The sequence below is a fragment of the Pseudonaja textilis genome, chromosome 1 (assembly GCF_049901715.1).
Source record: "Pseudonaja textilis isolate UNSWEBS1 chromosome 1, rPseTex1.2, whole genome shotgun sequence".
Lineage (NCBI taxonomy): Eukaryota > Metazoa > Chordata > Lepidosauria > Squamata > Elapidae > Pseudonaja > Pseudonaja textilis.
The window spans coordinates 246,753,138-246,778,921 of NC_141990.1; the positions used below are offsets into that span (position 1 = coordinate 246,753,138).

Sequence of the window (25,784 nt, forward strand, 5' to 3'; positions counted from 1 at the left end):
AAATATAAATATGGATCTAATGAACAGGTCATTGACTTAGCATTCCCAAGAATTTTGTCAATCTCCTCAGACAGGCTCACACTGATTCTAGTTAATCACATAATACTTTGCTACTAACATCTTGAGAGGATTTTTCCAGTCACCATCTAACTTGAAGCATATCTGAGAGACTTTATTTGCCAGAGATCTAGAATATTTCTAACAGCAGCCCAGAAATGGTTCTGTAGTTTGTCATGATCCCTACCAGAAATTCAGTTTGACATTGTTATTCAAATGCCAGGTCAGAGAGATCAGCAGAAAAAAATGTAAAGTTAAATGTGAGCTTCCATTCCAATATATTCTCTGAATGCTGTAAATACTTAAATAAAAAGTAGCAGGAAATCTTGGGTATTTTATCCATATATTTTAAAATAAAAATAGGATGTGAACATAAAATTTCAATTTGTATCTTCAAGATAGCTACTCAATTGAATAAGAAGAAAATGAGATAACCATAAAAGAAAATTAAGAGAAGTAAAGGGAGAAATAGTGAGAAGTTGGAAAAAGAGTAATAACATATGAAGTTGAATATATAAGATGAATATGCATACAAAATTGTGTCTGTATGGAAATGTAATAACCCAGAACCATACTGTATTCAAATAAGATGTTTTATTTGTTTTGTTAAAACTCAATAAAATGTTATTTAAAAAAAAAGATAGCTACTCATTTTAAAAACTGAATATGCTAGCACATGTTCTGTCAAATGTAATCAATACACATCTTGGAATTTTTTTGGGATTGAACACATTGATATTTATGGAATAGACTGTTTAATATGATTGTTTTTATAACTGATACACTTTCTAATTCAATGCAAAAGGAAACAAAACTAAATATTTATAAGAGCAATAATGCAAATATAATCATTCAAGAACTTAAATAAAATCCAAGCTGAATGATATTTAACCAATTTTTAAATCCATATTTCTGAGTCGATAAAATGTTTTGTTTGAAAAAAAATAGTTACAAATTACTGCAATAATCCCTCATTTAAAGTTTTGCTTTAATTGCCACATCAATTCAACACTGCCACTTTCCACGTTGATATTTGCTGGCTGTTCCACCCTGAAAGTTCATGCTCTTCTACAGACAAATATAGTAGTACTGGTAGTATCTAGCAATTTTATGAATTATGGATTTACACACTTCCCCTTAAGAGGTATCAAGAAGCAACTTTGTTCTCTTCTTCAATTGTGATTTGAAAGTCTGTGTAGAACTACAGGGGTTAATAATGACATTATAAAGGAATGTAAAATGTTTATATTATAGTATTTTTTAATATGAGTAAACTGAATGATATATAAAAGGTGGTGAACTCAAATGGGTAATTAAGGGGGAAATGTTTGGAATTAATTAAAACTAAGATGGAATTTATTGAATAATGAAATAAGAATATGTGATGAAATTGCAAATATGACAGATAAAAGTATAAAAGTACAATGAATATAGATTAAGAAATAAGAATTTTAAGATATTATATAAAGAAGATAAGAGTATAATTAAAGAAAAACAGAATAAGTTCTGAACTAAAAATGGAAAAAATAAATGTGAAAAACATAAGAATATTTTTGAAAATGTATAGAAAATGGAAAATGTAATGATACGATAAGAAACTGAAAATGTAAGATAGATATGTAATTATGGTCATGTTTGTATGGAAATGTAAAAACCTGGAATCACACTGTTCACCAAAAGAGATGTTTGTAAAAGATAAAAATAAAAAACTTTTTGGGATAACAAAAGGAACGGAAAATCTAACCTAAATCAATAGGGAAGAGTGAATATTAATTTGACAGAAGAGGGTTTGGGGAAAAGGTACTGAAAGAATATTAATGTGTTATATAAAGCTTCCAGCAACCTCGTCAAGTAATGCTTGCAAGTACTTTCTGCACAGCTAAAGGAATGGGTGAATTAATTATAAATAAAGATGGGAAAGTCCATCACATTGCAAAGTTACCTATCTAACTTTTATCCAAGGATCTACAGTTTACTGTCTTTTTCTGCTATATAAGAGGATATGAAATCTGCATCCTTATCAGACTAACCACACCTATCCTTTGTTCAGTGGGTGTTTTTTGAGCTGTAAATTTAATACCAATTTATTAAATTTGTAACTCATCCAATTTTTGAAGACTGGGTAGCTAAGAAAAACCATTACTATTATAAAAATGCTCTTTTTAATTTTGCAAAAAATATAAATTTGTCATCTGCCTCAGGTGCTTTGAAACTCTATGTCATCCTAGGCTTGAAAACTGTTAATCTGTCTACCTTGATGATTCATAGCTAAAGAAAATGTGACCATTTTGGACAGGCTATTTCATATGACACATCTGGCAGGTTTAGGCTATTTCATATATTTCAGCTGAAATATTAATGATGAGTTTATTTGTTAAATTTATAAGACCTTTGAACTCCACAACTCTGGGTGAAATAAAATAAAAACATTACAATAAAAAGGTTTCAAAAACCCCACAGGCATCCAGAATAAAACCATCCAATCTAAAAAGAATGCAATGAACAGGAACAGCCAATTATATCCTAAAGCATAGGAAAAAAACCAAGTGTTCAAAGTTCTCTTAAACACATTTGGGGAGGGGAGGTCAGATGGATCTCAGGTTGAATATTATAGTGCTCCCCTAGGTTCCATCAAATGACACTGCTTAATGGAGGACCAGGAGCATGCCAACTGTATCTGATAATACCTGGAAGACAAACTATTGAAGAGAGAGTCCCTTAAATAAATAGGTTCTGTGCCATGAAGGGCTTTGTAGAGGATAACCAACATCTTGAATTGCAACTGGAAGTCTACTGGTAACCATTGTACACGACATGCCTATAATTGCCCACTGCATTATGGAGCAATTTGCTGTTTCTGGATATCATCCTCATACTAATGGTACTTGACCTCAAACTAACAGTTAATTGCACCTAGTACTCTCATGGAATTGTTAAACAGAAGACGGTAAGTGTATTCAGCCTGAAGATACCCTACACATTAGGAGCTTTAGAGTTGATCTCTCTTTGCGCTCAGCACCAGCTGAATACTGAAAGCTGCTGGGATCAACCTATCCCAATTTTGCCAGAAGTCATTAACAAATATGACCACTTCTGCCTTAGCATTGGCCTGAAACCTGAATGAAAAGGATCTATTCTTTTAGGTTGGTCTGAAGCTACAACAAGCCAACTAACTTTTTAATAACCTCCCCTAAAAGGTTGGAAATTGTCTAGTACGGTTGTGTCCAATGAAGTGCTCTTGAGAAGTGAAGCCTCCTTCACTGCCTCCTTCAAAGCACCAAGACTACCATTTATTAATAAATAACATGGATCTAACAAACAGGTCATTGACTTAGCATTCCCAAGAATTTTGTCTATCTCCTCAGACAGGCTCACACTGATTCTCGTTAATCACACAATACTTTGCTACTAACCTCTTGAGAGGATTTTTCCAGTCACCATCCAACTTGAAGCATATCTGAGAGACTTTATTTGCCAGGTATCTAGAATATTTCTAACAGCAGCCCAGAAATGGTTCTGTAGTTTGTTATGATCCCTACCAGAAATTCAGTTTGACATTGTTGTTCAAATGCCAGGTCAGGTTTGGGAAGATCTGATTTTAGATTAAATGAAACCAATAAAAGTACCGGAAGAATCTTAGATTACACAGTAAATTCATTCACATACTGCATTAAACTATCATGTGGCTTGTTCAATAGTGGATTAACACATTATATCACCCTATCCAATTGTGGTTTGTTCAATAAATCAAAATTCCATAAAACAATGGCTTCACTCGATACTGTATATGAAATCAACTTCTATCTCTCATCATACTAGTTATAAGAATGCAACTTGAATTCTATAGAAAAAGGCATTATATAATAACTACTATAATTTTTCAGCCCTATCCTGACACACGGAGTAACTAAGGAAGTGGATAAATCTTTTTTCTTCGCTAAAGTAGAATGCTATCAGATTTATTTTTTTTAAAAGAAGGAAACCTATGTTTAATGTGTGATGTATGTGTGTAACATTGTTTTTAATGTAAGATAAAAACAAAATGAGGCTATAGTAACATTTTATCAAGAATGTATTTATATCAGGGATGGGAACCAGTTGCCCTTGAAATGTTGCTGAATTATAATACTCAGCAGTTTCAACTAGCATAACTGATAACATAGGATGTTGAGAATTACAGTTTAACAACACTGGGAGGGCTCCAAGTTTCTAACTCCTGTTTTAGCTCTGATTTCTTGACACAGGAACAAAGGGACTTCAAGCTGCCTGTTCAAAGCTATTAATTTAAACCAATTACCTCTAACATTTACATATCATTTTAATTTTTACTAATATCATATTTTAGTACCGTGTTTCTCATATAATAAGGCCTAGTCTTATTGTTTTTTGAGCCCCGAAAAAATGGCTAGGCCGTCTGTTTTGGGGGGTGACTTAATTCCCCCCCCTTGCATCTTCGGGCGGGCGGCGATGGCTTGGGTGTTGACCTCGGTGTTGGTGGGGCACTTCGTATCGGGGTCAATGCAGGCAGCACCATATCCGGGTGTGCAACAAAAGTACTTCCTAACGGCAAGCCCCCCCACCATTCCCCCCCATTTTGCATGTTTTAATATAGGCCTTAATTTGGGGGGAGGGGCTTAATTTCATTTCACGCCTATAAAACATGCTGGGACTTCCTATTGGGGGAGGCCATATTGTTGGAGAAACAGGGTATTATCTTTTTGGGAAGGTAACAGAAGATGTAAGATTGGAGCAACTGTAGAACTACATATTCTATTCCAACTTGATTTTGAAAAGATCAAATTAATGAGAAATCATCCCACAATTTTCTGTTAAGCGAGTGGCTGCCACCAGTTAAGCATTTGTTTATTCAAGAGTAACTGTCACTTATTTCTATGTTATAGTGACCATAAAATTATCAACCTCTTGGATCTTGTTCAACGGAGAACTTCTACAAAAAATATTCTCATGATAATTAAGCAAGAATTATATTTTGATGTTATCTTTTAATTCATAAATGGATGTTCCTATAGTTTTTTCTTTTTTTGAATTTTCTTATCATTATGAATAAAATAAAAAACTTACTGTGGAAAAAAAAGCAATTGATGGCCAGAAGCAGTGTAAATGGTAAGGAACGGAAAACTATAGTCATATAAATTTTGAACACTATACAGAAGCCTGATGATGGCAGATGAGATTCTGCCGAAACGTTGCTACAACTTTAAAAGCACAACTACAATGACGTGGGAAAATACCCGAACAAAGCTGAATGCCATACATATAAATTTTAGTTTATACTAAACTATTAAAAAGAACATTGTTTCATACACTACTGATTAAAAAGTCCACAGAAGAACTTTTTTGTGTAGCAATATGGGAGAATGAGTAAAAAATGGAAAATGAATGATTTCAGAAATAAGCAGTTCTCAACCACAGTGCTTGTGTCCTCCGTTTCCCTCTTTTCCCCTATAGATTAGACTGAAATTTGAGGAGGCATTAAAAATGATTTCTATGAAATATTTTCCCATGTATTCCTATGGAATTATATGGAATGTGAGAATGAAAAAATATATACAGGAAATATACAGAAGTAGTAGTTGATTCAAACTATTCAAAACCAAAAATTAAGTGATCTGAATTATACCACCAAGAGATAAATATACCATCATCTACTAAGAAGTACATTAAAAGTAATTATCTGCATGTGTATTGTTATAGATTAAATAACATGGCTGCAGATTTCCAGTTTATTGGTTCAAATTATTTCTTGGCAACAACTGTTTGCCAAGAGATACTTGCAATCCATCACACAACAAGCACTGTATTTATATGTAATTTTGAATACTATGAACAGATTGAAAAATTAAATGTGCTAGAGATACTTCATGACAGGTGCTCCAAATCAATGCACCATTTACAATACTCTAGTACAGAGGTCTCCAACCGGTGGGCCGTGAGAAAATTTTGGTGGACCACCGAGAAATCTCACCCCCAGAGCATCCCCACAAAGTAATTAATCCAGGCTGCACATAAACACAAAACTGTGCCACCCACATGGCCCGCAGGAACACTCCCCGCCCACTTACTCCTTACCCGGTAAACTTGCGTGCTAAATTGTTATTTTTCCTTTTCCGACCATCATCTGTTCTGCAGTGCCGGGAGATTTAGATTAGCTAGGAAGCAGGAAATGGTTGGATTTCTTGCTTTCTAGCTAGTCTTTAGTACTTTGGCTCAGCAGAGCCAAACCTCCCTTAAGACTGAAGGTTTGCTTGCAAGCAAATTCAGTGCAGACTCAACGGCAAGCAATTTGAGAGACTGAGCTAGCCGATGGCAGATAGATAGATCACTGAATGATTCTGTGAGCAACTTAATCTGCCTGCCTGCTTTGCCTGGTTTTGGGTAAAAGTTGCTCTTTTTTAATAAAAAAATCAATATTTATATAAATATTTATAATATTTACATACAAGCCATGCCCAGCCAGTCTCATGACCACCAAGCCACACCCACAAATTAGGTCACACCCACAGAACCGGTTAGTGGTCCCTGGGATCTAAAATTATGAGTTTGGTGGTCCCTGAGGTCCAAAAGGTTGGCGACCCCTGCTCTAGTAGATATATTATACAAGCCTACTGAACAAGCATGTAAACTCCTTTTTCCCCCAAAGTTTCTCCTTACCTGTTCCTCAGCTTTACTTCTTATAATCATAAACCCAATCATAGGTAAGCACTAATTATTTAAATTGCATAACCTGAAGAATCACAATTGAAGAATATGTATATTAAAACTCTATTAAACATAAGAGATGCTCCATGGCATTAACTAGTAGAAGCATTTACAGACTTAAATTTAGATCCACCAGCTGTGATAAGATACTTGGACATGTGATTTTACCACCCTAAACTCTGCCTGTCTATTACTTTCAAATAGACAGGCTATCAACTTGAACAACAATCCGGCTGTCAGACAGACCCCTGGTTTTAGGAAGACTCAAGTACTCTGACTTTGTAATTTCAGAACTGGCCATTACAGCAATTTAAATTTTAACAGCCACTTGCTTAGAAAAAGATGGGAATTATCAAGAAAGAAAAAAGTAAACAGATGCAATTGTAACTTCAAATGTAGTTTTTAATATCTAAATCATGTTCCCTTCTCAGTATCTATTCTTAAATATTCATGCGTGTACCTGTAAGTTCAATTAACATATTGTACAAGACAGGCTCAAGCCTCCAATTAATAGGAAACGCAATGGGTAACTTTGAGCCATTAATTCTGCCTTACTCCAGCCTCTTTCAAAGAATTATTGCTGTGTGGTGAGAATGAAGGGACGACACCTATGTACTCTTCACTGAAGTCTCAAGAGAAAAGCTAGGATATAAAAGCAAATAATAAATTTTATACATAAAAATGCCATGATCTCTTAATAACTTCATATATTGGCAAATGGGAACTACAAAAATGTTACTGTGTAGAATGCCCTATTTCTAGGCCTAGCCAATCTCTTGTTTGGGATTACCTACTTTTTACTTTCTCCTTGGCTATTTTGTAAAAATGAGTTTCTCTCATTCCGATTATATAGCATAAACATTTTTACATATTCTACATTACAGGATGCAATTCCTCTATCTATTATAGACATGCAAAGTTTTCAAATCCCAAATGCATCTATGATTGTAAGCATGGTGTATACTTCATTTTTCCCCAAGGAAGCTGATCTTCTACCCCCATCTAAGTGGCCTTGTCTTTTCAACAAATATTAGATTTGTATTCCTATGGAATTATATGGAATGTGAGAATGAAAAAATATATACAGGAAATACACAGAAGTAGTAGTTGATTCAAACTATTCAAAACCAAAAATTAAGTGTCTCTGAATTATACCACCAAGAGATAAATATACCATCACCTACTAATAAATATATTAATATATATTATATACAGTGTACATTAAAAGTAATTGTGTGTATGTATATTGCTATAGATTAAATAACATGGCTGCAGATTTCCAGTTTATTGGTTCAAATTATTTCTTGGCAACAACTGTTTGGCAAGAGATACTTGCAATCCATCACACAACAAGCACTGTGTTCATATGTAATTTTGAATACTATGAACAGATTGAAAAATTAAATGTGCTAGAGATACTTTATGACAGGTGCTCCAAATCAATGCACCATTTAGAATACTCTAGTAGATATATTATGCAAGCTTACTGAACAAGCATGTAAACTCCTTTTTTCCCCAAACTTTCTCCTACCTGTTCCTCAGGTCTTCCTCAGATTTTTTAAGACACTGAATATGGTCCATTCTCACTGGGCTGTTATTTTTGTTCATTCAAAAGAGATTATCCTTTTAAATTTGTAAAAAAAACCCTGAAAATTCATATTTTACAAACTATTCCCAAATATACCCTAGTTTTTCAATATTTCTATTCTGTTGATTACTGCAAGTTATTTGTGGTATCAGAGGAACTAATTTAAATGCATGTATAATTGTTTTCAATACTTGCTTCGAAAAAAAGGTTGAAAATTAACTTCTAGGAGGAGCAGCATGTTTTCTTCATACTGCATTATGTAATTTAATTGATCTCTATAGAGCGAATAATTTAATTCCAAGCATTCTGAGCTAAACTTTATGTTCAGCTGGACTTAGGAAAGCTGTCAAGTCTGTAAAGGCTTTTATTTTATGATGGGATTGTAGCTATCTAACAATAGGGCAGAAAAAGGTAAATAAATACTTTTGAAGTATTTATCTTGAAGTATTGAAGAAATAGAACAGTTTCATAGATTCAGTGGCAATTGTAATATTTAATGCCCTTAAGCAATTTTAGATGAAAACACCTTACAGCAATGAATTATAAAGTTGTATCTTCAGATATGACAGAACCACGCAAACCTGTAGTGCAAAACTTGCAAAACTTCACTCCCTTAACTTAGTCTGTCCAACTTTACAGCAACATATAAATCAATCTATGCTATGATATAGTGGTATACTTTATACTGAATAAATACAAAAACTCACATTTCATTGATATAGATTGTACAAATAGATGGCACACTTAAGAAAACTTTACGTACTTGTTTTTTAATCATATTATTGCAGTTGAACAATACACTTTTAGGAATGGGGGGGATTCATTTGTTTTTCAGTCAGTGTCTTATGCTTAATTTATCCAGTGATGCCAATCTAGTACTACTGACATTATAATTGCTTCCATGGTAGCAAATTGTAAAGTCACAAACACTGATTGATTCATTTCATGCTGCCACAATTCAGAAAGAAAGGTCAGGCATTTTCTTTAATTAAGACAAAGAATTATTTATAAGTCTGAACATAGTTCTTTCCTCTAATTTTCATTTCACATGATTAAAAAAATAGCAATTAATTTCTTGTACATTTTTAGAATGTAGAGAAAGTTATAGAATATCATGGTTTTCCTGGAGGTTGGAGGGAGAAATAATATTCAGTTTCAATTAGTAAGAGATATGTGTATAATATAACCAATACCTGCTATATCTGTTCTGTTTATATGATAGTTATCAATCAAGTATTTGTAAATGAATTACTTTGCCTTTCAAAGACATAAAATTTACTTACCAACAATATTAGCCTTTGATATTTCCTTTTCAATTCTTTTAAACTATCACAAGGTTCTGCACCCAGGATGCTATACCAGTCCTTTTTTGGTATGTCTTCAAAAGCCATTGCATGATTAGGTATTTCCAGTTTTCTGTTTAATTATTAGAACAAAAGTAAGTGTTAATTTAAAATGATGAAAAAAACTAATGTTTCCAAGCATGACTCAAAAAATTAAGCAAGGTATTTCTGACATTTTAAATGAACAGAAGGGTCAAATTACTACAAAGGGAGGGATCAATTTTTCCCCAACAGATATATTTTTCTATACATATTCTGAAAACCAACAGCTGCAGTTTTTCCTATAAGGATATATCGGAATTGTAATTGCCATCTTATGAACAATATAGCTAAACTACTATGGAGAATGCTTATAACTGAAATTAGGAAGAGAAATAGTAGGAACAGTATTACAAGCACACTAAGGTTAAAGTAACAGAAAACCTGCCCATTAAATTGACAAAAATATTGTGCAGGCCAAAATAAATAAAATTAAAAACAGATTTCACAAAAGGTAAACAATTATTTTATAACCATGACTTTAAGTCAGCAAAAGCTAAAAATTAATGCTGAAATATTTTGAGTAAAATAAAAGGAGATTTTAGAAAAAAAATTCCTAAGTAGTTTTGCCATGATTCAATAAAATTATGTAATTCATTTCTTGTGCTCAAAGGAGCTTTTTATTTGATTTTTTGCTACAATAACCCTGAATAGGATTTTTAAAAGGGAAGGTACTTCAAAACTGATAGACACTTTCAAGTAGACTAGCATTAGAAGTGTCTAAAAAGCCAGTGCTTTGGATTCCAGCTATTGAAAAAATTTCTTTGAATAAACACTCAAGATGGTGTATATTACAAAGTATTAATCCCATTGATTTACCCCATAGAAAGCATAAAAAGGACTGCAGCTTTGTTTAGTATATTTTGTATGCTGCTTTTAAAAATAAACTCTTATAAAACTAGTTTTAAGATTAAAAATGGAGAGAAAAATACCAACATGCAAAAGTGCTGACTTTTAATCAACTACACTGGGGAAAAAGACAATCCCAAGGACTTGAAGTAGTAAAATACATAATACAATTCATGTCAGGCAGTGGCTAACAGCTCATTACATTAATGAATGGCAAAGAAAGAAAAAAGGCTTTGAATGTGAAGCAATCATGACAGCATCTCATTAGCCACTGGGACCAGGGAGACAATTACACAAGGAACTGAACTCTTGAAGAACAAATCTCCAGAACTCCAATGCAATGAAAGCTCTTGGAAGCCACTTCCTCCATTTAACAGTGCTTATCCCAATTGCTAAAAAAGTCCACTTTTGCAAAGTCCACTTAGAGATAAGAAAAGAGTTTGAAAAGTCCTTGGTGAGGAATTAGAATCACATAAGACTTAAGAAACTGCTATTATCTCCCCTAAAAACACACAGAGCTTAACCAGAACACCATCTTGTGGGACCCAAATTAACCACTGAACTTTCAGCTCCATCCAAACCATGAATTTCAACTATTTTTGTCACATCATTTCCATAGATACAATTTATCTAAGACTACTTCCCAGTAAAACACACTAATAGAGAATTGAAACTTTATGTCATCTTGTATTCCAGAATTAGTAACATCTGCATTCAATAAACAGTTATAGCAAAAAAAATACTGTTGTCCTCATTGACTGCAATTGGGACCAGCAACTTCATTGCTAAGTGATGAGATTGTAGAGTGAAACATCATGTGCCCATCTATGCTGTCAGTTTTTGCTACATTAAACAAATCATTCGCAGTCGTTAAGCATCTTATATGACCGCGAGTTGTGTCTTCTCCATTTTGCTTGTCAAAAAACATCTGTGAAAGTTGAAAATGGTGATCTTGAGATCACAAGATCCTGCAGCCATCATAAATGTACCATTACTCTGGTTGCTAATCACCTAAATCATAATCACATGACAATGGGGACATTGTATCACAGGTTTTTGAGAACCATTGCATATAGTTGCTGAATGAGCAGTCGGTAAACAAGGACTATCTGTATATAACTTAGCAATTCAACCTTGGAACCCAGGGAGTACTTTCATACATTCTAAGTATTATTTTACTTCATGAAGAGAGACTGGAAGAAAAGTTGGTGTTGTGATTCCTTGTTCTATAGAACCTGGATCTGACAGTGATATATGCCAAAACTGAGGTCTGGTGTATGTATACATTAGAAATGTTCTAAAATTTGAAATAGCTAATTCTGGCTTTTTGTCAGCTCTCCCAGATAATCCAAACAGGAAACACAATCACATGAGCTTATTCTACTTTATTATAAAGCTACATTAAACAAAATCTTGCAAGTCTGAAAATACAAATCTCCCACTGTCACTTTGTCACAACAGTCCAATGTGTTAGGCGGATCTTTTTAAAGTTTTTTTTTTCTTGGCTGGTTAAGCAATTGCTTCTACATTTTTGTTTGTTTCCTAGGTAGTATCTCTTCTCCTCCCTCAAGGTCATTCCCACATACTATTACACAAGTGTTTTAAACCCCAAATGTGTTTTCAAACCAACAAAACAATATTAAATTCAGAATATTTCAAGAACACAAAACATTTCAAGCCTTCATATCCATGAATGACAATTACACTTAATTGGGACAATTACACTTAATATCACTGCCAATATATATTTCCACAAGGGAGAGATGCATATATTGAGTTGTGTACAGAATATGATTACTCTAGACCAGCAATGGCAAACCTTTTTGTTGTGATGTGCCAAAAGCATGTGCATGCCAGCACCTACGATGCAATGCACCCTGGCTCCCCTGCGCACATACCTCCCTTACCTGCACTGTGCATGTGCGCGCCTCCCAGATGATTTTCAGCTCGTTTGAGGCCGTTTTCGCCCTCCTGGAGGCTTGAGGGAAGCCTCTGCAGGAGGCTGAAAAATGGGCTTCTAGACTCTCCCTTTGTTAGCAGAAAAAAAAGTTGGTTGTTTTAATATAAGGGTTAGAATTCCTGAAGCTATGAACCCAGGCTGAGAAAGGCAAGAATTTAATATAGTTCTCAAGTCGACTTTGAAATTTCCAAGAGGATACGAAGCCCATATGAGTGAAACATACTATAGTTTGTGTGTGTGTGTGTGTGTGTGTGTGTATGTATGTATGTATGTATGTATGTATGTATATATGTATGTATGGTATTCAGCTTTGTTCGGGTATTTTCCCACGTCATTATAGTTGTGCTTTTAAAGTTGTAGCAACATTTCAGCAGAATCTCATCTGTCATCATCAGGCTTCTGTATTGTGTTCGTCTGCGAGTGAGACTTTCACAGCTGTTTCAGTTTTAAATTTGGGGCAAGCCTACTGCTGTGCCAGAATGGTTTTTTCTTCATCCTGATTGGTTGGGAGTCTTGGTCTGTGTTTATTGGTCTTGGAGTTTGCTGTGTTCTGCTTGATTGGTGTTTCTAATATCTTCTGTCTGTTTTGTAGCTTTTTTGATAAATGATAGCCGTCCGTTTACTCAGAGCCAAGCCGTACTAAAAGCCTCCAATACAGGAAACACAATGTTGCCAGCCAATCAAGACAAAAAAAGCTATTGGTACAGATGTAAAATGCAGACTAAGACAAATGTTCATTGTTATACTGTACTAGAACCTGAGACGTAATGAAATGTGTTATCAACAACTACTAGTATGGCTATTACAAAACGGACAAGTGTAATTATATCTATCCGCTGTACTTTTAGATTCCCTAAAAGTACTTGATAGCTGTCTACTGTAATCAAGACAATGTTACATTTTGTTACATTTTTGTTTACCCCAGCACAATAAAAAATTATCTAGCCAAATATTTTTTCTTAAACTAATATGAATTGTGTACATCGCATGTGCATACATACAACTTGGAATATCACAGGCAATCAGCTACTATTCTGTTAAGCAGAGCGGTCAAGGCCACATATCGTAATAGGAAATTAACTTGCAGAGGAATTTTTTAGCAAGGGAACGGAAAAGTATCTAAGATTCTGAGATTCACATTTAAGACAAGGGGCAAACACTGTGGTTCCTAATTCAAGAGTTGTGGTTCCTAATTCAAGAGTTTTCGAAGTTTTACTCAGGGATAGATCATCCCTCACTTTACAACATTTATTAAGCATTTCAGGATTTTGGGATGGAAGAAATATCTTTGAATGATGTGTAAGTTTGGAAGTGAAATTAGAAAAAAGCATTGTAGTGGTTTATAGAAGAAAAGAGTGCAGGAAAAAGTTAATATAAAAAGAATACCTGGAAATGTAGACTTACTAATATCATAAGAAACAATCTTATTTCAATTTATGTAGCTATTCATGTCACATTTGCGAAACTGTTTCTTAGCTTCAGGTTTTTAGATTTTGATTCTTGATTTTTAGACACTAGGGCTAGTTTGTTCTGCTAGAGCATGATTAATTAATATTAATAAAACACCCAACAGAGATGGTTTAGAAAGTACAACGTCAAGGTGCGTGTATGATACAAACTGTGATGCAACTCTAAACAGGCCTCATTATATACGTGCATATTTTCTGAGTCAGATCTATTGCAAAACGCTCCGGTGTATTAATTTAAAGAAATGATTTGGTCGGTGGTGGTGAGGTGGGACTGGAAGCAAAGCTTTTATTGAGATAAGGAAACGAGGCTTTTGCAAATTTTGAAGAATAGGTACGCCGATGACTTGAAATTCTGGAAAGTAGCTATTGAAGGCGGAATCCAGGATTCTGCATTATGGTATATATAAATGCACATTATATTTTCTGCCCGGAAAGTTCGCCGCTTCCTCATACCGAAAGGAACAAGAAGTAAAGGAGAATTAAGCCCTTTCTAGAGATACAAGTCAGTCTCTATCGTAGTTTAAAACGCCAAACGTGGCCACCATACCTCTTCTTCCGGGTGACCAAACGTCCAGTCCGGCTTTCACGGTACTCCCGCTCTCTATGGCCTGGATCGGAGGGGAGGGGAATCCCGAAATGGTCCCCCTTTTGGGGGGTTCCAGCAGCAAAATTTTAAAAAAAAGACCAGCATCAAGCAGAAGGGACGAGGCGATACTTCCGGCAGCGCTCTCTCGCAAGGAGGTCCTGCCCCCACACCCGCCTGATTGGCGCAGGAAGGAGGAGAGGCGTGGCCAGCAAGGATAGCCTACTACTATAAGCTTAGCAGTCTTTATGCGGGGAAAAGAGTATTTTGCGCTGAGGAGCTGGGAAGAACGTGGGTAGGTTCAGAGGCGGGGGGAAGGACTCTATGTGTCTTGTCTGTGTGTTTTACTACTACTAAGGCGGATTTTCCGTGAGATTAATGATTTTATATTGTAAACTCTGACTGCTGTAAATGTAGCAGTCATGAGATTGGGATTTTTAATGAAATTGGTATTTTATACGGCAAACTCTTGACTGCTGTTAACCACTGATTTAAACATCGCAAAGAACGATGTGTTAGAGGCTTGGGATTTTATATGAACCTCAGGTAGAGCTATACAACCTGTCATTTCATGCTTCCAGCCCCAATTAAAGAGGCTGAGATTTGAGAGATGATATTGCCAAATCTTGTTCAGTTTGCAGAGACGTCAAGAAACCAGTACAACTTTTCGGACTGACAAATGTTAAGGCTTTATCTTTATTCAACTTGCATCAAAAGATTTCAAGCAATCTCAGAAAGTCTCAACAAATGCAACCTATCTTCCTCCCTTCTTCCCCACCTCACCCCATTTTAAATCTTACATCAGTCTAGCCCAGAGGTCTCCAAACTTGGCAACCGTAAGACTTGTGGAAGTCCACAAGTCTTAAAGTTGCCAAGTTTTGGGACCCCTGGCCTAACCATTCGAAAAATCTGATGAAGTGAGTTGCAACTTATGAAAGTCAATGTCTTTTAATAAAATTTTATTTGTGAAAAAATGGTGGTACCAGACTCCTGATTTTCTGTCACTGTAGAATAACATTCTCCTATTACGTTGTCTTGTAGGGATGTGTGACAGTAGTCCTGTAACACTGGTTTAACTTGCACTGAGCTTATACAGTGAATCCTATAGTTATACTATCATATGTTCATTTGTGTGGCAGAGAAATGAGTAAATACTGCGAGCTGCTAAAGGTAGCAGAGTTATGATTTTATATACCAAGCAAGTTTGTAAATGATGGAGATTTCTTTATACCAATAAAGAAGAATATATGTAGCCAAGGACCTCTCACTTATTTAATATCATAATCTGATTTCATTCACAGAAATTGGTGATCATCAACACTGGTTTACAAAGTAAGGATGTAGTGAACCTTTATTTAGAAGCGGAAGATAATTTTATTTTACCACTCAGTGATTCCAAACATATATGTTTGCTGCAAGATCAGTGCCTATGTTCTTAAAGTTCTATTATGTCCACTTTCCCTTAAGCTGCCAGGAGCTTAAGGGAAACAGAGGTAACATATTATGCCATTACCCCAAATAGGGGATTTTATTTGTTCTCAAAAAGGTTGTTGCATTCTTGAGAATTCTTAAAAGATCCTAGAGTAAAATGTAAGTTAGAAACCATTACACAACAATTTCATACATTCTTGCAGTTGTCTATGTGCATCTCTGTAACGTAATATTCTTAAGGATCTGGCATGCCATAATTATCAATGGTCTATAGGTGACAAATTTCTCTTCGTGGAATAGTTATTCAGGCCCAATTAGTTTTAGAGGGAATTACCCCAAAAGCTATTACTGATTATATTAGCAGTTTTACTACAGCAAGGAACATAAATATATTTGGCATGTCATATTTTGTACAGTCCAAGAGAGCTTATTAAAGAGATTTTTTTTTGAAAATTAATGGGTAACATATTTCATACAAGCAAGGGAAATTATATAGAGAACTCAAGAAGTGGTTTTGGAGCTAATATTGACAGAAATGAGAACGAGAGGAATACTGAAATGATTGTAAATACATGTATTTTCTCCAACTTCTAATAACACTGATTTCTACCAGATACTCCATAACCAACAAAACAAATGAAAAAAAATCCTAGTACCTGAGAAGAGGCATTTTATGATGTAACAATATAACCAGATGTCACAAAAAACCCGCAGGAGGAGGCTACTATGAATGGACTGGAACAGCAATTGATTATAAATAACTTTTATAATCCACCAAACTGGATTATAGTGCAGCTTTGCAGATGATGCTGCCAAATGGGGAAAAGTGCTAAGCAGACACAGTTTTAAATCATTTGTTGCTGTACTGTTGCTAGGAACATTCCAGCTACGGTTGCTGTTTGCTACCAGGCCCCAAAGACTGACTGCACTCACAGGAACGCAAGTCCAGCTAGAGAGAGAGAGACGCTGTCACCATAGCAACCAAAAACCATTCAGAACAGTCATGCCGCTGCAACCGATAGTAAGTGATTGTTTTATTTCTTTGCATTATTCAAGTTTTCATCTGTGTCAAATAAGACTTTCATTAACTGCAAAAGCTTGAACTTCCCAGTAGCTTTTCTTAAGATATTGGCAAGAAAGCTTTTTGTTCCTTACCTGCTCACGGATGCAGTCTTTTCTTGGCACACTTGAAGTCCCAACCCAAAAATATATAGCATCCTGCTTTTCTCAGATATTCAGGATTTTCATCATATCTTACCTTAGCCTCACTAAAATTTGGGCAGCTATACAGGAGAAAGAGAACATACACATCATATTTTGCCCTGTAGATAGTGAGCAGAGGAGGGCTTATTCCAGGCCTTTATTCTGGTAGTGTATCTGTACAACCTGAATGTAATCTTGGTATGGTTAGTACTGTCCATCTATCTGATATTTTAAACTTATGCAATCTTATTTCAGTAGTCTGTTGTTGTGAAGTTGAAAATACAGCAACTGTGTTGAAGCCTTTGCAAAGGGTGAGGGGCTGAATATATTTTCTTCCAGATGTCTTAAATATATTTTAGAGCAATTTTTCTATATTTTAGAGCAATTTAATGCTCCAAAATGTGAGCTTTAGTTTTCCATTTTTCAAAATGAAAAAGAGGTTGATGGGGAAAAGCTTGTTCTGGACCATTGGGCTGATTTGTTACTAAGGAAGTGCTTCACTCTGCTATGTAGGAGTACACCTGGCTAACACATTAAAAACTGAAATCAATGTTTCTATTGCGGTGCCTTTATGTGTCTGAAAAGTGAAAAATGTGAGATATAATTTGAAAGGAAAATACTAGTCTCCGTAACGTTAAAAAGAAATGTGCCAAATAGTCACTTGTTGTGGTACAAACAAAGCTGATAATGTTTCTTTATTTTCAGTAGACAATTCTTGTTAGATAAATATTTTGAAACAGATTTCATTGGGTGCAAGGATATTTCCATTTAATCTATTTACACAGCTAGTGTAACCTCATCTGTCAGATCCCTTCAAGAATTGAACTGAGCTGATTTATTACCTGCTCATATCTTGTTCAAGAGGTGCTGTTTTGAAGATGACTTTCATCTGGATCCATTGGAGATCTGAAGACCTTGAGGAGAGACTGTTTTCCTATTGACGGAAAGGTCTCTCCTGAGACTTGAGGACCTGATGGGGCCTCAAAGAGGAATGATGTCTTCATGGTTTTGCAGCCCTGTCCCAGTAGTCCAGGCAAAGCAAGCTGGGGTGATATGTCTTTAAGAAACATAATTAATTGGAGAAAAAAGGTAATAATTTAAGTAACTAGTAGACTAGGGAAAGCATGTCAAATATGTTAAATGGCAATAAAATATGCACGGTCCTTCAGCTATTGCCCCTTTTGTAGCGGGAAGAAATATCTATCTGGTTCAGTTCTAAGAAAGGCACTGGAGACAAAATGGAATCTGTAGGCTGATTAGAAAGAGGGTCCATTTATTGATGAACAGAAACCACATAGATTCATTTCAGTTCCAGGGTCAGAAATCCAGTGGAAGATTATACATTGTTGGCCCACAAGTATCAAAAAAACCAGTCATTCTTTCATTTAAGAGGATTATGTGATAAAGTTATTTCCTTCTGGCAAACTCCCACCCCACACTTTTAGAGATATAAGTATTATCACTAAACAAAGAACTGGATGCTCTCTAGACTTATTGCACTTTTTACAGGACTAAGCTATAAATTTATAAATAAAGAATTGATCAATCTGATCTGCTGTACTATTTGTATATGCTTAACTTTTCATATCTGTAGTACCTGGTCTATGGCAGAGGTGGTATTCAGCAGGTTCTGACCAGTTCTGGAGAACTGATAGCGGAAATTTTGAGTAGTTCAGACAACTGGCAAATACCACCTCTGACTGGTCCCGCCCCCATCTATTCTCTGCCTCCTGGGTCTTAGCTGATTGGCTGGGTCTTCTTTTGTTGCCCTGTACAGGAGAACAGAGCTGGAAAGCAGGTTAGTGGGGTGGGGAGGGAATGGGATTATACAGTAACTTTCTCCCAAGAGTGGGGAGGGAATGGGAATTTTGTGGTAACCTTCTGCCAGGAGTGGGGAGGGAATGGAAATTTTGCAGTATCCTTCCCCTGGAGTGGGGTGGGAATGCAGATTTTACAGTATCGATGCCCACCAAGCCATGCCCACAGAACCAGTAGTAAAAAAAAATTAATCCCCCACTGTTATATGGTAGCATTTGTGTGTGTGTGTGTCTGTGTGTGTTTTCCCCCCATATGTAAGTATCTTGGAATTATCCAGCCAGTGATTTTCTAGGTAAATCCATGCAGGGTTTTTTTTGGTAAGATTTTTCAGAAGTGGTTTACTATTGCCTATTTCCTAAGGCTAAATGAGAATGACTGACCCAAGGTCACCCAGCTGGTTTCATGGCTAAAATGGGACTAGAACACATGGTCTCCCAGTTTCTAGCATGATGCCTTAACCACCATTCCAAACTTAGACTTAGAATAACTGGCTATCTTATTTAATAATATCAACATTTTATATGACATTATCAATGGCAAGAGGCAGCTTGTAACATTCAAATAAAATAAATTTATAAACTTTGGTTTTAAAAATCCTTAGCGATGGAAATCAAAATATTTTAAATTAATTTCAAGAATGGTCCCAGCTCCAGTGACTAATTTCTAGATTCTGCCATGCAAAAGGCTGAATCAGTTGCTGATATTAAACATACACAATACATGGCAAAACTTATTGTAGAAAGTTAGCACCCACCCCTCTCCTAGAAGAATAAAATATTTTGAGAAATATTAAAAAGGCAGAATATTATATTTTCCTGGATGAGAAATGGAGAAACTTGTTTCTTTAGAGGGAGAAAGTGTTCCCCACTTCCTTAATAGCCTACAGCAGATGTCAAAGAGATAGGTAGCACTATCCATAAGCAAATACCTGCACGCAAGATCCAACAAAGATAGGATTAGCCCTCAGCCACAATAGGAATTGCCAACACCCCCTCATTGCCTCACCCTCAGAAACTTTCAACCAAACCTAGACAAACACCTAGGATTTGTACCTTGCCTATAGAGCCAGACATGACCCCTGCACAACCCCTACATGGCCCCATGGGAATCTGACAACAGCCAATAGAATACATATTCTTGCACAGGAACAGAAAGGTCAAGTGCAGAGCCCAAGAGAAGGCATAAACTCTCCCCCCGCTACTCCATGTGGTCAGCTGCACCAGAACCACAAACATGTGGTTCTATAATTGCTGCCAATTTGTCTTCTGTCTCAAATTACCAAGAACTGTATCCCAAACTTTAATTAATCCATATGATGGATTTTTAATTGCAGTAGTAACCTATACATGTGTGAAGTTATCCTTTTTGATTGTACTAAATAATGAAGTCTTATATTCTCAAAGTTGTATAACGCTCTAATATTTCTATTGCCCAGAAGAGATTTAAGTTGGTGCCAAAAAAACCATGGTAGCTTATCATCTGTTTGTTGCTCTATCTGAATGTTATTTAGAGGTTTACTATTTATATTGTTATAAAAAATCTTTCAGTCTATAAAGAGTATATGCCCTCCAAGATGTTACTCTTTTTGATTCATAATCTTTTGTAAGAACTGATCTGATCCCAATTTGGAGTGTATATAGATGCTAGAGATAATGTTTTATTCTCAAATTTTCCTTCTATAAAAAAATAACTATCACACCTATCTTTTAAATCTTTTGAACCTGGAAATGTATACCAACTTTAAAAATAAGGTTATTCCCCTTGATTTATTAGAAAATTATCCATTATAGTACCTTTCATCTGACTTATTTGTTATATATATTTCTTGTAACATAACTACATGTAGTTTAAATCAGCAGTCCCCAATCTTTACAGCTTGGCAGCCTGGCCAGGGGGAGAGGGGAACTGGCCCGCTGCTTGCGAAAGTGACCTGTGCACATGCGCACCAGCCCACTGCTTGTGCAAGTTGAGCTGCATGTGCATCAGCCAGCTGCTTTCAAGGTCCAATTCCAAATGTCTGGGGATCTCTGTTTTAACTGATTTAATTTAATTAAGAATCCTTTTCCTCTTAATAGAATTTAACATTTAGATAAATGATTTTACATTATTTACTGATTACCTGCACTTGTAAAAATATAATTTCTTTATGCAATAAAAATTATTACACATCTAGGACATTTTTTAAAGCTGATTACTCACAAAATATATCAACATACTGCCTGGTAGTATAATAATCATATATAAAAAGTTAGTGTTCTGTTTACTACATAGATATCCTCTTCCCAGTCTCTCTTCTCCCTTTAGTGATCTCCCTCCCCTATCCCTTACCTCACCCCATCCCCAGATTAAACCATAACACCCAACTTCCCTGCCCTCCAGTCCCACTCAGAGCGCCAGTGAAAAAAATCACAAAGTCTTTTTAAGGACATATATATGGTTTAAGAGGAAGAGAACTACTGAGGTTCCTTCTCCCTCTCACCAGTCTCCCAGTTTTAATTACAGTAATTGCTTAGCTACAATTTTACCTACATTATTATTACTTGATATAGTTCTTTTCCTTTATTTATTTAACTCCCTCCTTTTTCCCTTTGCTCTAAACCTGAAGATTCAAAAAGAGTGGAACAGTCAATATAATTTCTGCTACTTTGCAGGTCGATGCAGTGTGCTTATCTATCTATTGTGTAGTTGAGCCTCTTTTCCACATTCCAGGACACAGATAGCTTCCTTCACCTCTTGTTAGGGAGTTCTGCCAAAAAACACTGCATTTCAAAGCTGAATAATTTGTCCTTGTGACACAAAAACAATTAACATGAAAGGAACATCCCATTTGATTTGAATTTCATTCTGCATAAGTTTTTCTGTCAATTCCTTTCTTGCAATAACATAGCTATACTGAAATCTTTGAAAAATAATATTCCCTCACTGTCCCATTTAATCTCCTCCAGTTCACCGTACAGTGTTTTTCTTATAATTTTGTCTTTTATATTTGAATTCATAAATCTAACCAAAATGTCTCTTGGTTACTGTATGTTCCGAGAAGAGTAAACCTGTTCAGCATCTTTAATATCTTTATTAGTTAACTTTGTATGAGTTCAAGTCATTCATTTTTGAATGAAATAAGCAGTCAAATTGTTCTGCTTTTCTCTGCCACTTCTTTAATCCTTAACTTAGTTCTCTTGCTATGATGCTATAAATCTGCCAACTCTATATATCTATATCTATATCTATATTTCTATTTCTATTTCTATTTCTATATCTATCTATCTATCTATCTATCTATCTATCTATCTATCTATCTATCTATGATAGGATGATAGGCATACTAGTGCACTTATCTTTACGGACCTCTTAAATATGAAGTAAATCAATTTGTGACTAAAACTCTGAAAATTTGTAGCATAAATAATGACTTTATTATTAGATAACTGACATTAAAGCCAAAGAATTCAACAGTAAATCCAAGCAAATTCAATAGGGGCAGAATAGATACAAGAATAGATACAAGCAGTACCTATTCTTAGCCTCCTTCTAAGGCTGTAGCAACTTGCCATGGTCCTTCCCCAATTCAAAAGCAATTGGAAGGGTAGTCACCTCTCTTGCCTTGCCCTTAGTTCTATTGCACAAATTTCTACAGAAAGTAAGAGCCATAAAGCTAATAGTTGTATGGAAGTGCTGTACTCTAAATCTGCAAATATTCTTCTCTAAAGGTTTACTAATTCCTGTCTCAGTTTCACTTTCATGTTTTTTAAAGAGTTTGTATAAAATATAGCTCTTGAAAATGAAGTAGGCAATGTTTTAAATATTTTACAGAGCAATCTTAAATGCAGCTTAATATGCTTAATATGCTAATACGCTATTAAATTTCTTCTGCCTCATGCCTTATTCCATGTTTTTTCTTCTTCTGGCTTTCATGACTTTTACTACTCCTGAAGTTTTTCCATTGCAACAATTCTTCTCTGTATTATTTGTACATGAGAAATGCCTTTCCCAGAACATTTAGCTGATATTCTTCTATGTGTCTACTACCAATTTTCTTTTTATAATTAAGTTGGGGAGGAGTAAATGTGAAGTCTTCCCTAACTTCATATCTATGGTTATTTGCCCTTTTTGAATCTGATAGTTTACAAGAAATAGGATACAAAGTATCAGTAAATATTAAAGAATCTCCATAGATATGTTATGGTATTATTTTATTGCAATATTTTCAGATTTCAGAATCTCTGTTTTAAGAAGGGAATATTTGGTGAATGTAAGTTGCATAGTGGCATAGGAAGCAGTTCCTTCTCTTTAGGTAAATTGCAAACTTCTGAATGCATGGATCTCAGACATTACAGATGTCATATGGAATGAGATCCCCACTGAAAATTGGTACTGTACCATCAGTATTGTGCTGATTTACAGTACAAATTAAATGTGTTTAGTACTAGGTGTAACTAGTACAATTAGATCAAGCAATGTACTGTAATGCTAATTTTTGAAGTCCATACACTTGTATACCTTGTGTCTAGAGAACTGCTTAGGCAAATACAGTATTGTTTAAAATAAATTTCAGGGCACATTCAGTGAAATCATCTGTAGCTCATTAGCAATTTCTGAGTTTCTTTTTTAGTGATAGATAGTTAAAATAACAAACAAGTGACAGATTGTTTGTCTTTAATGATTTCCCTATTTCAGGCCCATTACAAAGCAATTAGAAATCTGACAGCATTTTCACTCTGCATTACTGATTATCTAAAGTGATGAGAAACTAGAGGTGATGAATATTAATTGTATATTTTCATATGATTATCATAAATTATTACCTTGTCTAATGTGCTACAGATGAATTAAGAGCAAAAGGAGGAAATTCAGTCATATATGATAATTTGAAAGATAGTATGATTTGGTTTATGCCGTTGTCAGCAGCACCAATTTATCTGTATCTTTTCTCCATTAAAATATCTACTACTTAAACCTGATTTCAAAATGCAATGTTAATTAGATAAGTCATTCCAGTATAAGCCCATTATCATTTTATGGTTTTATTGAAATTGTTTTAAACATGTTTCTTTTAAAATATAAATAAAAATGATGCTGCATCATACCAAGTACTGAGGGGAAAAAGAGCTTTTCTATTTAATGATAATAAATTACATAACTATTTTCTAGTAATTTGGAATCATCTCATAACATTAATTATATGTTTTAAAATTTTGAAGTACAAAATGATTTTGAATAATATTGGAATTTTATAATCTGGCTTAAATTCTATTGATTCTTATTATGGAATGGTATTCAAAAACAGAATGAATATTTCCACTACATATATCCCCCTCCCACTTTAAAACTATTCCAGAAGATTGGAAAATAATACCAGTTTTGGAAAGTATACAAAGGTGTAATAGAACATAGCAAATGGCATAAGATTGTGACTAAATCCAACTAATTTAAAATATTAGCCAATATATTTAAAAATTGTTTTTTAATGTGAAAATATCATGAGGTACATAAGGGTTTGTTTTCAAAAAGTTGTGTTTGTGTGTGTATAAGAGAGAGAGAGATTGTGTATGTATTTCTCTACTTAATCATATTATGTGTGTATTTCTCATACTTAATCAAGTTATAGAAAATGGAATACAGACATAAGAAAGGAAAGTATTTGCTTAATATTTATTTTAATGCAGTTTTAGTAAAAACATTGTTCATCTTAAATAGAAATAATATTAAGTTTGGGTATAATACTAATAAAATGTACTGCATTACAATAAAATGCATTAATAATATGATACATTATTGTTTTTTTAAAGTGAGTAAAAGTTAATTATAAATTAGTACATAGAATGCTAAACTGAAAAAAAATCAAATATAGTTGATCATTGAATATTGATCATTAAATCAGTTTGGCATTTTTTTAAATTTGGTAATGTTTACCAGTTTAGTATACAAGAAATAAAAGATGATCAGCTTTGAATTTTTACATTGTTACATTTGTTCTAAAAGGGACATTTTGACTGAATTAACAGTAATATATTTTTAAAATTCCAATTAATTATGTTTATCATAATTATATGACTTAGCCTGTTCCTTACAAATGCATCATTGCTATAATTTAGATTGATCTGAATGAAATATTTAGATAATGTTTTGCATGTTAATTTACAACATATTTTTAAACCCGTGAAAGACCCCCCTCCCTTTCTGGACTATATAATCTCAGATTCTATTCTATCATAGTATTTGCAGTTTTATGTAAAGTTTTATTGTAAGCATACTGCCCACATAGCATGACTGTCAAACAACTGGACATTTTTGTTAGCAATGACAAATTTTAATGGACTTGAAAATAAGTATAAAATATTCTTAAATTATGATCAATGTGGATATTTTATTATTTGGGGGGATGTACTAGAAGTATTAAATAATCCATTATAAGTAATAATGAACATTAAGGAGGCATTTGATTTTTGAAATTTGCTGACCCAGGAAAAAGAAAGTTTTATCAAAGAATAATAGGACAAGTTTGTTGTTTTTCAGAAAATGAACTGCAGACTCAGTTGAGTGTTAAAAAGGAAGCTCTAGTTTCTTGTTTTTATAAATTTTTATAGATCCATCTGAATTTGCAAAAGAGAAGGTATATTATGACATTTTTATATTGGGGAAAATAGAGTAGGATGGACAATCTAAAGATAATATGCAGACTTCAAAAACAAATAGCAACTAAAGTACATTCAAATCAAAATATTTT

At 34.5% G+C, this 25,784-nt stretch overlaps 2 protein-coding genes across 2 annotated transcripts in view; one reads left to right on the plus strand and one right to left on the minus strand.

Moving 5' to 3' along the window:
- The window catches only part of DNAJC24 (DnaJ heat shock protein family (Hsp40) member C24), a 34,446-nt gene extending 19,646 nt beyond the window's left edge, over positions 1-14,800 (minus strand). Inside the window, exons 1-2 of the mRNA XM_026706097.2 lie at positions 14,573-14,800; positions 9,649-9,781 (exon numbers count right to left, since the gene is read on the minus strand). Coding sequence (XP_026561882.1) covers positions 9,649-9,756 — 108 coding nt within the window. The 5' untranslated portion in view covers positions 9,757-9,781; positions 14,573-14,800. The remainder of the gene's footprint in view (positions 1-9,648; positions 9,782-14,572) is intronic.
- Positions 14,801-16,917: 2,117 nt separating this feature from the next.
- The window catches only part of DCDC1 (doublecortin domain containing 1), a 283,783-nt gene continuing 274,916 nt past the window's right edge, over positions 16,918-25,784 (plus strand). Inside the window, exon 1 of the mRNA XM_087921221.1 lies at positions 16,918-17,060. Within this exon, the coding sequence (XP_087777347.1) occupies positions 17,043-17,060 (18 nt within the window). The 5' untranslated portion in view covers positions 16,918-17,042. The remainder of the gene's footprint in view (positions 17,061-25,784) is intronic.